The sequence below is a fragment of the Emydura macquarii genome, unplaced genomic scaffold (genome assembly GCF_026122565.2).
Source record: "Emydura macquarii macquarii isolate MOO-44397 ecotype Brisbane River unplaced genomic scaffold, CSIRO-AGI_Emac_v2 contig_1254, whole genome shotgun sequence".
Classification (NCBI taxonomy): domain Eukaryota; kingdom Metazoa; phylum Chordata; order Testudines; family Chelidae; genus Emydura; species Emydura macquarii.
In genome coordinates this window covers 4,165,494-4,179,655 of record NW_027131391.1, presented here as the reverse complement: position 1 = coordinate 4,179,655, position 14,162 = coordinate 4,165,494, and the positions used below count along the sequence as shown (strand labels likewise).

Sequence of the window (14,162 nt, the reverse complement as noted above, 5' to 3'; positions counted from 1 at the left end):
CGACGCCTCTCTGCGACCAGATGGCTATCTGCAGGACCCACCACCAGGCCTTTCTAGGCAGGTTATTTCAGTAATTATTCAGTTATTATTTTTCCTGTCCCTGTCTCCCTCCAGCTCTTCCTTCCTGCGGTCGCTTTGCCTTTGCCCACTTTATTGGATTTTCCCAAAGCAGCAGACTCTCCCGACCATTTGGAGCAGTTTTGTTTAAATACAGATTTTCATTGTGAGGAGGGTATTGCATCCCAGTTGTACATGATGGACACGATATAACAATTTCAACACAAGAAAACTTTGGACATCGGCACCAAAGGCACACAAAATACAGGCAAAAGGTGACAGTTAGCACACAGGCAAAGACCAGTGGAGACCTCTTCCCTCAAACGCGGAAGGGCACTTTGAGAATCAGAAGGGAAGCCAGATGGTTGGTGTTTTGTATGACGAGAAAGGAAGCCCCTGACACTTTACAAACTGCAGCCTTCTGTTTAGTTCTAGGTGAGGGCAAGAACGGACAAGTGCAACTCAACAGGATTTCTACAGTCTGCAGGTTCTTCCCCACTCATCCATGAGTCAGTGCTCTCAGCCTTGACCCTGACTCCTTGAAAAGCAGATAACTGATGTCTGAATAGAAGACGAGTGCTTCTAAGCTAAACACAAACAAAGGGCCTGATCCTACCCGAAAAGTGCAGTTGGGAATGCACCTCAAACTGCCTGTTCGAGTGTAGAGATGATCAGACCTCATGTGACAATGCAACACGCTTGATTGAACAAGGATGCAGAACAGAGGGCCCCTTTCCTGGTGATTTTTGCATCCCACAAGGCCCCTCACTGACAGTTAAATCAGTGCAAGCGCTCCTGGTCAGGACGCGCACCGCCGACACGAGGAGCATATGTGGACATGCGAAAGCGATGTAATTACTGTGGTGGCTGGATAGCGACGTGACGTAGGTCGAGATAGTTTTGCAATGTAGACATACCCTCAGTCACTGCACTCACACCAAAACACCACTCCAAAAGTAAGTCCCCCCCAGGGTAGCGTTTCAGCAGCTAGTCAGCACCATGAAAACCCAGGCTAGGACATGGCTGAAGTGGCAGGGATAAATGGAGCCTTTTCCAAGAGACAGAGCTCAAACCGAGGTCCCCTGGCAATGGAAAGTCTGACTGTCGTTGTGGGAATGGGCAGGTGTCACAGCAGCACACACCACCACGCACTCTGGGCCCCAGGCTTCCTGGCACAGTCCAGAAACTAGGCAGGAGCAGGGCACCTGGAAGCTGCATTGATTTGGCACATCTAGTCAGCCATCAGCATGGCCTCTTGGGAGCCTGGGCTGACACTTCAAGCTGCTTCTGAATTGCAGAACTGCAGCAAAACCCCCACCTGCCTTCTCCCTGCCTGAATCCCTGCCCCACACAAAGCTGTCTCCACCGGTGCGTTGAGGTGCAGCATGGTGGAATCAAGTGCATATGGCCGAAGAGTCACTTCTTCCACCACCAAAACGCAGCCACCTCTGGAGCTGCTGATGCAGCACTACACAACAGCTAAGGGGTGGCAGTGAAGAACATTGGATTCAAATAAAGCAACAGGGGACACTCAGGGCACCTAAATCTAATTATATAGAGGAATTTGGCTAGGATATCAGAACAGACCCACAGTGTTAATACGAAAAGCTCTTTAAAGACCACAAGTGAAAGGACCACAGCTGTACACAGGGAAGAAAGAGGTTTTACAGGGATCAAATATGCCCTAGGCGGCCCTTGTAGACATCCACGTTTGCAGAGCACCCCATGCAGCTCAAAGCATGGAAGAGGTGGCTGGAGCAAGGACAGACAAACCACGGTGGAGCCGTGCATAGCTTGGCTGAAGCTGGAACCTATGTACACTCAGGGCTGAATTTGACCCATGGGGCCAGATCAACAGCTGGTGTAAATCTGCAGAGTTCCATTGAAGCCAATACAGCTCTGCTGATTTACACCCATTAAGGATCCGGCTCAGCATCTCCTTATTAACTCCCGAGACCACAGGTTACAGTGAACATTGTCACTGGTTTTGTTGTAGTCTCCTCTGAGCTGAGATTAAAGTGGACTCCTTTTGGAAATCCAGGGGAGAAATAGCTGCGTTTCAAGCCTCCCAGCCCTGTCTGAAGCCTCTGAAGAAAGCTGAAATTCTTGAGAATAGCATCTTGAGAGTAGTGGGATGCATTGCCTGGGTCTAGCCCTAGCACAGAGATGAAAAGCGTCACAAGCACTGTTCACTCACAGCAAGACTGCGAATGAAACATGTTACAGGAGAAAATGTCCCTCGCTCTGAGCTGCTGCGCAGGTAACAGCTGGGAGTTTGATCTTTCCTGACGTGGTCTCTCCCCTCCTTGCAGGGGAAGTGAGGATGGACTGTCTTGGAGACTGGCAATGCAGAGTTCACCATGTGCAAAGGCCAATTTGTCTAATTAACTCATTGGAAGGAACTTGGATGATTCAGTAAAGATGACTCATGTTATGGGCATCTGTGCCACGCTGCGAGCTGGCAGCTCTAACTGCCATATGCCTCCACGAAGAAGCTGCTGCCGCTGACTTTTTTTCGGTTATTTCCACTTTGAACAAAATTCATCATCACTGAAATAAATACAATTTAAAACACACGTATGTGGAACCCTCCCCTCCAGGCAGACTGCATGGAGGGGGCACTCACATCTCCCAGGAGAAGGAGGGGACTACACCAGTGCAAAAGCATCCTGTACCACACTTGTCAGAGTACGGGAAGGCGCTCTGCAAGGAGCTTTGCCGCTGATACTGCAGATCAAGGCTGCAGCAGAATCTGTTGTGGGAAGCGCTTTGAGGGTCCTAGTCCCTAGGGGCTCTGATGAGAAGAAGGAGCTGGCAGTGGAGAGGAACAGAAGCTAAAAATGGGACCTTTCGTGAAAACTCAACCTCCCATGCTCCTCTCGGACACTGGGTCTGTTTGGGGTTAGCCAATCCCAATGAGCAGCCAGGGCAGGGTGAGAAAGTAGCTCAGGAGGAAGAAGAGGTGACAATGAGATGAGTGAGTGGAATATCGAGGCCAACAGGGCTGGTTCATTAGCCTGTTTTAGTGCTTTGAGAGTATCCTATGCCCATTCCACAAAATCTCTCCGGGGAGCTAAGCACATCTGAGTTGGGGCACAGTGCGTGTCGGTAAATTGCCTCCTAAATCCTGATTCAAACTACAACACGTAGGTGCTTTAAAATCTTCTCCGTCACTCCAGTAGCTAGCGGATACCGTTGAAATCACTGTATGTAATAATACTAAATAGCATTGATCTGCTGCTTTGCATCCACAGACCTCAAAGTACTTCACAAAGGTGGGGCCAGTATCATTACCCCGATGTTACATATGGGGAAACTGAGGCAGAGACGTGCAGTGACTCACGCAAGGCCACACAGCAAGTCAGTGGCAGAGCTGGGATTAGAATCCTGTCCAACATCCTAGACACTGTGCCCCCAACAAACGCACCCAACCACTGCAACTGCAGTTTTAAACTGCAGGAAACTACTGGCTGTTTCTTGGTGGCCAGCGTGGGCAGGAGGGGCATTTCAAAGCTTGCACCTGCCTTCCTCTTACCACACACTAGGACTTGATTAAGGGCCACACAGGACTCAGCATGATCGAACACAAAGAATAAATCTGCATTTACCCTACCCCCGAACGAGCGTTTGTCAAAACATAAAGTCACCGGCCAGGTCAGTGCAAAGAACTGCCTCTGCTCACAGGCGGCCAAGGAATGGCACAGCCAGGACTGTGGCAAACCTGTCTCGTGATGCACGGTGCCACAGCATGAAGAAACCTCGTACGGCTCCTGCCTGATATTGGATCCCACAGTGTGGACTTGAGCTATTTAGCAGATAGGACTCATTGTGCGTGTTTTGCCTATTATCATGCAGCCAAGCCTTTGGCTCTAGTGGAAGTAGCCCAGCCTGGAAGCCCAAATGAAAGCCTCCGCAATGGTCTGGGTTTTCCTCCACCTGAAGTCACTGTTTATGTGTCTGATACCCGGCCTTGGCCAGTGCTTTTTGGTTGGTTGGTCTAGAGAATTGAACCGGGGCCCAGAACGAAGTCGCAACTCGGCCAACGGTTTGTTACGTGACCCTAGCCAGCTGTTCTGCATCCCTGCCTGAGTTTGCCCATCTGCACGATCGGGGGAAGTGAGCTGTCCTGTATCTATCATACTGGAGGGTTAGGAGACTTAGTTCACTTACAGATTACATGTGACAGACACACATTTTTTAGAACGTTGAACGAACTCTCCAATGGCCTGTGCTGAAAGAGGAACTGCTAATGGGCCTTTATGTAGTTCAGAAACTTTGACTTATCTGTTTTCGATCAGGGGAATTTCTTGCAGAGAGCGTGCTGTGCAGTTACCAGATAAAAAATAAATGCCACACGAGACAGCACATTGTCCTCAGCACAAGCTGTTCCTTCCCAAGCGACTCTCAACAAGGCCATCAATACTCCAAGTGCTTCCTTGCAGCACTTCCAACGTCTTCATGGTTTCCCTCAATTGTCCATTCTGACTTCCTGATGAACGTCGATTTCATGGGCATTTCCTGTGAGGCTACAGACTGTCTGCAGAGGAGGCAGCTCAGAAAGTTTAGAGGTGGGAGATCCCAGCTGCTGCTGGCAAGCTGCTCTCCCCTGTTCCCCATCAGGCAAAGTTTGTTAGCTCTGTGGTGAACATTACCCATTCCCAGCTCAATCCCCCTCATCCTGTCTCTCAGGTTATTCAATGAGGTGAGAGGCAGGATCAAAATTAGCCAAGCAGAAAGATGTAAGAGCTGGTTTCTTTACAACAGCTATACCCAATTTTTTCCCTGCTGTGATTCCATGTTACAGTGCTCCCATAATGGTAATGAGGATGGGCATGACCCCTCATGGCCTGGTGGTGACCCTCCGGCTGAGAACACAGGCCATAAAGTAAAATCACCCCTGCGGCTCAGAAGCCATTGGCCATGCTGCTGGGTCGCTGGCCTGATTCCAGCCCTGGTTGACAGTAGGTGAAAGCGGGGACTAGCAGGTGGCTGTTTCGTGGTCTGCCACAAGAAAGCAGGCATTGATCCTGATTAATGGGTTTCTACGACACAGGAACGACCAAGGACAAACTGGCGCTAATTGGCAGCATCACCAGAATGGGCGAGTGTTGACTGGGCTGTGGAGAATGGGCCTGGAGTGAATTCCTGCTCTGAGAGGTGGTGCTGCCTTACGGGTAGAGATGGGCCAGTCAGGGGGGGGTTGGGTGACAGTTACCTTTTTCTGGGGGCAGCCAACTCATGCGCCACAATCTAAGCTTTCATTTAAAAAAAAAAAAAAAAAGACACAACTTGCCCTTGTGGCTGTGAAGACAAGCGTCAAAAAGTGAATGGAATGTAGCCAATACAGCCTAAAACAACAGCTCAGACAGGGGGACCATTTTAATTGCTCTTAGCCCTGGAATCGTCGACACTGCTCACTGGTTCACTGCTGAATGAGTGCAAAAAGGAAGGGAAGGAGCATTCCTGTCATGAAAGATCAACCGTGTAGTCACAGCGGCATCTCAAACGGGGGAAGCTGGTTTCAGGAAGATATCACTCATTCCCACTCCCAGGAAGCCCCAGTCCTTCTAGAATAGGGCTGAGGCAGTGTGGGGCAGAGACAGGGTGGGTTGACGAAGCCAGTATTCCCACGGACCATGCTCTGCAAATCGTGGCGTTCAGCTGAGGACGTCACCTTCCCCTCAGGAGCCGTGCGCCAGACCTGAATGTACAGAAATGTCCACTGGACTGCAGGGCCAGTGGATTTCAAAGAAACCCTGGAGGGGGCAATTGCACTGGGACAAGATGAGTCAGATCTTAAGGCCAGAAAGGACCACTGAGATCATCTAGTCTGACCTCCTACGTTACGCAGGCCAGAGGACCTCTCCCACCATTCCTGCCTCAAAGCTCATGACTTCTGGCAGAGCCGGAAACATCTTTCTAGAAAGACACCCAGACTGGATTTAAAAATTGGAAGCAATGGAGAAGCCACCATGTTCCCTGGTCAGTTGTTCCAGTGGTGAATTACTCTCGCTGCAAATTTTTTCTTCCTTATTTCTAGCCTGAATTTGTCTAGCTTCCATTTCTAGCCATTGGCTCTAGTTATGGTTTTTGCTAGATTACAGAGCTCTCTACTATCAGACGTCTCTTCATCACGTAGGTACTTGTAGATTAAGATCAAGTCACCTCTAAACCGTCTCATGGATAAATAGATAAAGCTTCGTCAATCTCTCCCTATCAGGCAGGTTCCTATAGCTCTTTTCTGAACCCTTTTCAATTTTTTCGACATCCTGTTTGGACCCCAGAAGCAGCCACAGCATTGCATAACAGTGAGAAGGGAGAAGCTTTGTTCCCTACCCTGAGGACATATCAGGCGAGATCCCTGCCAAGCCCTGGTATCGGACACACTCCCGGGACGGGGGACTCAGCAAGTTCCATGTGACTGACTGATAACTGCCTTTGTTACAGAGCGATTTATTCCAAACCCCTCCCAGCGCCTCCTGCAGGGGCAGTCTGCATGCAGCGAGGTACCTGGCAAGTTGAACTGCTTCTGCTGCCGTGTGCACTGCGGGGAAGGGTGGAGGGGAGACGGCGGAGTCGCGCTGGGCGGTAACGGAGGGGCCGGCGAGGAGGGTGTGGAGGATGTCGTTGAGGAGGGATTGCTGCTGGAGTCCGGCTGATAGGGCACTGGAATATGGTCCTGCAGGAGCAAGGAGGGCGGGGGAGAGGGAGAAGGAAAAACAACACAAGCCTATGAGAGCGGTGCAGACAGACTGACCTCGCCACGCTCAGTCAGCAGCGAGGCAGGCGACTCCCTGGCAAAAGAGAAGCTCAGCTTTCCAAGTCACTGTTTGGTTGGGGGCTTTCAGAGCAGGAGGAGGATGGGCTGCGGCAAACACAGCCACCCGGTCCATCTTGAACAGCCTCTGCCAATCCATCTGTCCCCAGCTCCCGGCAGATGCTCTGGTTTACAGAGTGAGGTGCTCACCCCAGCAGCTGGGAGCCCCTCTTTGCAGCACAGCTGGGAGCCCCAAACAAAGTAAAACAGGCCCTGTTTCACCAGTTTCAACACTCTGTCCAGGCCAACTTTCCAGACAGAGGGCCTGACTCTCCGAGGTACTGAGCCCCTGCAGCTTCCAGTGGCTTCAGACACAGCTGCGGCTGCTCAGTGCTTCTGAGGAACCAGGCCCCAGAGCCAGCATTTTCCAAAATGGCTAGCGACAGTGCTGAATCATCACCCTCTGGGAATCAGGGCCTTGGTAAAGCTGGGCACCCAAAGAGGAAGGCTTCCAAAACCAAGAGTCACTTGGGAAGGCACCTACGTAGTTGGCTGGACGTCCAAGAATGCCGGGCACCCGGCAGCATCTACTGACTTCAGCAGCCGTTACGGATGCTCAGCGTGCACGGAAATGAAACAGTCGGATAGGCATGGAGGTGGCTAGTTGGAGACGGAGGTGCCTTACTTTATGCACCTAAATTTGCAAGCATTGGTCAGTGTTCCCAATAAAAAACACCATCTTCGTTTCCTGGAAAGAGCCTCAAGACACCTCCGCACTCCCAGCTTTGCTAGTTAATCCTTCCTCCTGGGCCATTCAATTGAGGCAAGAGACACAACTTCAGGGCGAGCCAAACGAAGGTGTTTTATTAAACACGGCATGTGGTTAACTTGGATCCCCAGGAGAGAGTGCGCCTCAGCTAGCCATTCTCTCTGTCTCAGCACAGACGTCCCTGTCCTCCTCCTCTCATCGGCAGCACTGCCCTATACAGAACACTGCTTGCCCCCACTGGCCCGGGCTGGCCGGTAAGGAAGGAATGGCTGACTGCAATGCAACAGGCTGGTGTGCCGGGTGGAGGAGAATCTGCTTGGAAACTGGCCAGGTTACATGTCTGGAAAGACTGCACAAATGTTATCTCCGACTCTCCATCTGACAATGGATAAATCTGGTTTAAATGATTTAAAATCAAATTGCATCTAAATTCACAACCAGCAGGACAGGTTTGAACTCAGCATGATCTGAAATAAGGAATTAATGTCTTCCCCCCACACATCCAAACAAACATGGATTAGCAACGGGACAGACACCAGACACTGCATAATAATGACATCTATGCAACCGGGAACATTGCATGACTTGCCTTGAAATATTAGACTCTCTCTACACTGGCTGTGCCCACATTGCTCCTGACTGATGCAAAGAAAGAGTAGAAGCCAAGATTTTCAAAACTGCCAGTGATTTTCTTGTCCAACTCAAGGCACCTGATTTTCGGAAAATGCTGAGCCTCCTCTCTCTGAACATCAGGTCCCTTTAGGTGTCACAAGTTGAATGCCCAAAATCACTGGTCACTTTTGAAAATTTTGGCCAGAGTCACAAGCAGATCACCAAGAAGGGCTCAGACAAGCTTAAGTCAACGTGACATCTCAGGGAAAGTCACGCGATATTTTATTTATATCTTGTCCTGCGAGATGATGCTGGCAAAGTGGGCTGTTTTTAAAGTCAGCTATGGGAGCAAGTAGAAATGAAGATCTGTGCTCTTACTTATATAGCACCACTGCTACTAAGGAGCTTTACAGATATGAAAGTAAGAGTGGGTCCCTGCCCCAAGGAGCTTACACTCACATTCACACAGCAAAAAATTAACAGCGTCATTAACTGGTGCAGGAGTGGCTGGGCTGAAGTGAGGTGGAAAGACAATAGGAGATCTGGGGACTATTTTTTTTAATAGAAGGAGGTGTCAAAATAGAAAGTATTAATTGGCCTAAATGGAAATATTCTGTTTAAGTTTACAGGCTGGCTATGGCTGTTGTGATTTGATGAGTGGCGGAGGCAAAGTAAAATACACATATAACACTATTCATCCATAGCTCTGAAAGTGCTTTACATGATGGGCATCATTATACCCATTTTATCGATGGGAAAACTAAAGCACAAAAAAGGCAACTTAATTTACACCGGGTCACCTAGTGGGCTAGTAGCAGAGCCAGGAAGAGAATCCCGGGCACTTGAATCCCAGTTCAGTGCCCTACCCACTACCCAGCCTGCCTGCCATGATGCCCTGTATTAAGATAAAGTATGATGGACCCAAAATGACACAATTCACAGCAAGGACTCTAGTTAACTTATGGCTTTTTTTCCTTGTAAGCTCCCACTATGATTTTGCAATCTCTTGGGGACCCACAGAAATCATTTGCACCAAGCCACCTTAAAAAAAAAAAATCAAATTATTTTACCATTTGGAATTTTCCAAGAGTGTTAGGTCTCAGAGAGCATCCTCCAGTATCCAGCAGTCACTGGAACAGCAGTCACTGAAGAAAAGGGGGGGAGGGAGGGGGAGGAATCAAGATGAGCTGAAGAGCCTCAGGGCTGATTTGCGAAGGTGCTCAGCATCTCTGAAAATCAGGCCATTAAACTCCTAGGAACAGCCGCAGTCAGCCAGCAACATTTTGAATTTGCCAGTCAGAATAAATGAAAAGCCAGATGCTTTCTGATCCACCACTTGTTGGGGCGTCTAAATTCCCTATTGGACAGAGCTGGACTCAACAGGCTCCATCACATTTAATCCAGAATGAATCTGAGCACCACTGCTGCTGCTAACACAGAGCAGGAGAAAGAACAAGCCAAGTGCACGGACATGATCAAGTCGTCACGCTTCTGTAGGTTTTATTTTTTAATATTTTTTACTAAAGTTTTTGACAGCCTGGAGAGCACAGAAATTCAGGTTAGATTTGTTCCCTCTGGAGAGTTACAAGCTGAAATGGAGCAGGACTGGTGGGACACAAGCTATTTCAAAAGCACTGATTCCATTTTATTTTTAAGCTGTTAAAGAAAATAACTTTGACAAATGCTGCCTTTACCCTGATGGCAAACACACTGAAAATCCCAACAGGTGGAGTGTTAGATACTCTGTGTTCCAGCTAATCTCAGCTCCAGCTTACTGGCACTTATATACAGCAGCTCTGACAGGGAGGGTGGAGAGGTGGTGAGACAAATGCTGATTTCAGTTACACTGGTATAAATCTGGAGTAACTCTTGAGGCCAATGAAACTACTCCAGATCTACACCAGTGTAACTAAGAGTGAAATTTGGACCAGAGACTGTAAGAAAAGTCTGTATCCTTCCTAAGGAATAAAGAAGAAATTGGAGCAACAGTAGGGGGAAAGCATTTAAAAGAAAGAGGCCAATATATGTTGTGTTGGCAAAGTCTGCTCTGAACTCATTAGAGAAGTGGTCTTAGCTTACTGTATAGGGCCTATGTCTGCTTCTTCAATTAGCACAGCTCTTTATGATTCATTGGTTTACATCCCCCTAAACAGGTTTCTATTCCATTTCTACCAGATTCGCTGAAATATAGATCAGTCCCTTGGTGTTTTGGAGAAGCAGACGTGCCTGGAAACCCAAAAAGCCATCTGTGAAGTTCTGCCCCAGCAGATGGCTGAACAGACCATTGAGCAAACTGGAAGGTGCTATTTCAGAGAGGAAAGTCTGCCAGACGCTCCCTCACCACTCCAGAGTAACCATGTTTCCACGGCAGACGGGAATGATCCTCGTTGGCACCCACAGGCAACACCACCAAGCAGCACAAACGGGAAGGTGCAGGGCCCCTGAGAAGCCAGCCTGGAGTGTTTCAGGGTGTGAAGACTAATCCAGGCAGTTCTGCTGCTGACTCAGAGGGGAGCAGGAACTGCCCCCAACCTCAAAAAGTTTATTCTTCAGATCAAAGAGTCAGGATTTGGAGCCTCTCCTTTCAAGCTGCATCACACAGCCATGAATAATCAGATTATACAGCCGGAGAGGCAGGGGAGCCTGCTAGTTACGGCAGTGGACCAGGGGTCAGGTCATCTGGTTTGTGGGCCCAACTCGGACTCAGTCCATGGCAAATCACGAATCTCCAGGCCTTGTTTCCTAGAGGATACTGACAGGTAAACCATGTTCTGCAGAGAGATGTTGGGAAGCTCAGTTACTGATTGAGATCCTCGGATGGAAGACACTTCACCAAAGCTGAACTCCCAACTGAATGGTCCGGGGAGAACTCATTTTCCTCTCTTCCCTTTCAAGGGGAAGTGACGTCATAAGCCATGAATGTGCGGTGGTGAGGAAGGAGTTATAGTAAGGGCAAGACATCCATGGCATATCCTGGCTCATCTTTTCCCAATGCTTCATCCATTTAATGTTCTGAGGGACCAAGATCTCAGGGATTCAGGCCTCCCAGGCTCCACGCCTGGCGATGCCACTCACTCCTTTTGGGCAAGTCGCTTTGCCTTACATTGGCAGAAGCGTTCCCGATTTTCAGACAGGCGGCATCAAACCCCTTGAACCTGTTTTTCAGAAGCGCTGCACATCCAGAGCTCCAGCGAAAGCCCTGGGAAGCTGCAGGTGTCCACTGCTTCTGAAAACCAGGCCCCCAGGCGTCTCGTATTAGGCACCCCAGAACCAAGGCACCTCGGATGAGCTAGCGTTTGTAAAGTAACCCCTTGGTGACCCAACATCAGTTTCACTCTCTGAAAAATGGAGGCGGTGATACTTGTATGCCACATGGGGAGTGATGTAGGGTTTAACTCACTGATGTCACTAAAGCACTTTGGATGGAGGGGTGATTGTAAGTACACATTGTTATTACTGCATGAAGTATGGTAGCCAGCCTTCTTGTCCTATAGAGATCTTTGCAGGCTGTGATCAGTATATATCCTGGCAGCACTCAACAGGCAGCTCACCGGTGCTCCGTCCACGCTATGTTCCCAAGGACTTCTTGTATTCCCGCAATAGCATGCCTGTCGTGAGGTAACATTCGCGTCTGAATTTAATGAGGCATAAGCAGCAATAGCTACTCACCTCCACACAGGATTACACAGGTCAGCCTCACGCTGTGCCTACAAGAGCCTGTCCTTAAGAGGACAGGCTGATTCTTAAAGCTACGGAGGAGAGGCCAGACGATGAAGGAATCAAATGGAGCAGGGGAGAGGAGTGGGAGCACTGAAAGAAGGGAGGAAGATGTAGATGTGTGTGCATACAACGTATTCTTTGGTAGATAAGTGCAGCCCATCAGGGCTGAGATAGGCAGCTTTGTGACTGTGGTTTTGTGCCTAGCTCGAATTCTCACAGGCACTAGGTCATTGCCTCTTCGGCCTTTTCTCTGCTGGGAGAAAAATGTGTGTTCTTATCGTGCGTGAGCTAACGCCAGGAAAAATCCTAGTGAAGACAAGTGAGTCTGCAGTTTTCACATGAGTTAGCAGGTTGAGCTAAGAAAGAAAGCTGGACCTTAAGTATCAGGCTATGTTCAGACTGACGGCGGCAAAATCGCCGCCACCAGATCGATCTTTCTTGATCGATTGAGCAGTCAGTGAGACCTGCTCAATCAACCAGGAAGTCAACTGAGTAAGTCCACCCCCTCAAGTAGCGTAGCGCTGAGCCGACGGGAACGCAGTGAGAACAGCGCGCAGAAGGAAAGCAGAGCAGTCGACGTCAGTTACGCAGTATATATATATATGTATATATATCTCACGCGTCAGTGTGAACCAGCCCTTAGCTTAGCTAACTCCAGTCAGAACACAGCGTTTTTTCCTAATGAAGGCACAGACTTCCTGGCATTTGCCTTAATTTGTAACTAAAGTACTGGAGCCCTAAGTCAAGGCTGCACTTGCAAACTTAACCGTTTAAAAAAGCCAGATATCCTGCCTCCTCCCCCCAGAGCACTCTCTTCTCGTGGAGATGCTCAGCCCTTCTTATCCCTGATATGGAGCTGCAGAGATTCATATGGTCTAACTGTCAGGATCAATCAGCAGAATAGCTCTGCACTTATTCACTGGGCTCTAAAACTTGTCACACGCTCTTACCTTTCTAGCCACTCTCCTGGTGCTGGAGTAATTGTGCACGCATTCCTTCCGCAGATAATCACATTTGGGAATTGGCACACCAAGGAAAAGCTATTGGATGCTCTGTAATGTTCAGAGCTTCTCCTGGGGGTATATCTGATGGCGGGGAGAAATCTCAGCCTTGGCTGTTCTGAAGGTTCCTCTATGAGAACTGCACAGTCCATACCCTAGGTCCTCCATTTCTCTAGACAGCTCCTCCCACCTCCCTTACACCCAGGAAAGGCAATGAACCACTTGTCTCTGGGGGCTTGTCTACACATGTAGCTATTCAGGAACAGCTGTTCCAGAACAACTTCATGTGTGGACGCTTATTCCAGAATAAGAGTGTTCAGATACCGAGTTATTCAGGAATAGCTCCAGGTATAAACAGGCCCTCAGTCAGCAAAGCACACAAACATTTCCCAACAGGATTAGCAACTACGAACAGAGTGGTGCTTCCAGGCAGACAATAGCCACCTGTAATATTCCCACGGACTTTGATGGAAGAAGGACTGAGCCTTACGCCATCAGGGAGAAGTACAGAGGGAGTCACTGCTTCCACAGCCCTATTAGCTGACCTTTCCTGTGAAAAATAGGTCAAGAACTTCTTGCTACTGAACTAAAGAGGAGCAAAACAAACAGTAACAGCATTTTGAATTTCCATGGAGCCTTCTAGCCAAATGGGTTAAGTCTCACAACCCTACTGGGAGGTAGGAAATTAGCAGCATTCCTATGTTATGGATGGGGAAAGCAAGGCAGAGAGAGAGGTTAAGTGACTTGCCCAAGGTCACACAGCAATTTAGTGATAGAACAAGGAATAGAAACACAGGCCACATGACTCCCATAGTCCTGTGCTTCCACCACAAGACCATCTTTGCTTCCCCAAAGGGCTCAGCAGGTGACAGTTGGGTCCAGTCAAGAGAGTGGCTGATTAAGTAAAAGCAAGGAGTGAGATGCCAAAGATTTAGGGCCAAATTATGCTCTCCCTTGCACCCCTGGAATCAACTCGATATCCGGGGCAGGAGGCTTATTTGGATGTATTTTGGAGTGAATTGCATGGGCCAAATTCTGTTCTGTGTTTGAGCAATCTGTCTGTCTAAGGGGTGCTGACCTACTGTGAAGAGCTGAAAAATTCTTGTGTAATTTCACATGCTCTGACCCACTAGGATTGCACACTTGGCAACTTTTAATGCCCAGTTTATGAATACACTAAACAGCTGCCCATACCTCTTGGAAAGCTCTGAAAAGCAGCTTGCTTGGAGATGATATTTCTTAGCCA

At 48.8% G+C, this 14,162-nt stretch overlaps 1 protein-coding gene across 1 annotated transcript in view; it reads right to left on the bottom strand.

Moving 5' to 3' along the window:
• The window catches only part of KSR2 (kinase suppressor of ras 2), a 242,708-nt gene that overhangs the window by 64,145 nt on the left and 164,401 nt on the right, over positions 1–14,162 (bottom strand). Inside the window, exon 10 of the mRNA XM_067550125.1 lies at positions 6,568–6,736. Coding sequence (XP_067406226.1) covers positions 6,568–6,736 — 169 coding nt within the window. The remainder of the gene's footprint in view (positions 1–6,567; positions 6,737–14,162) is intronic.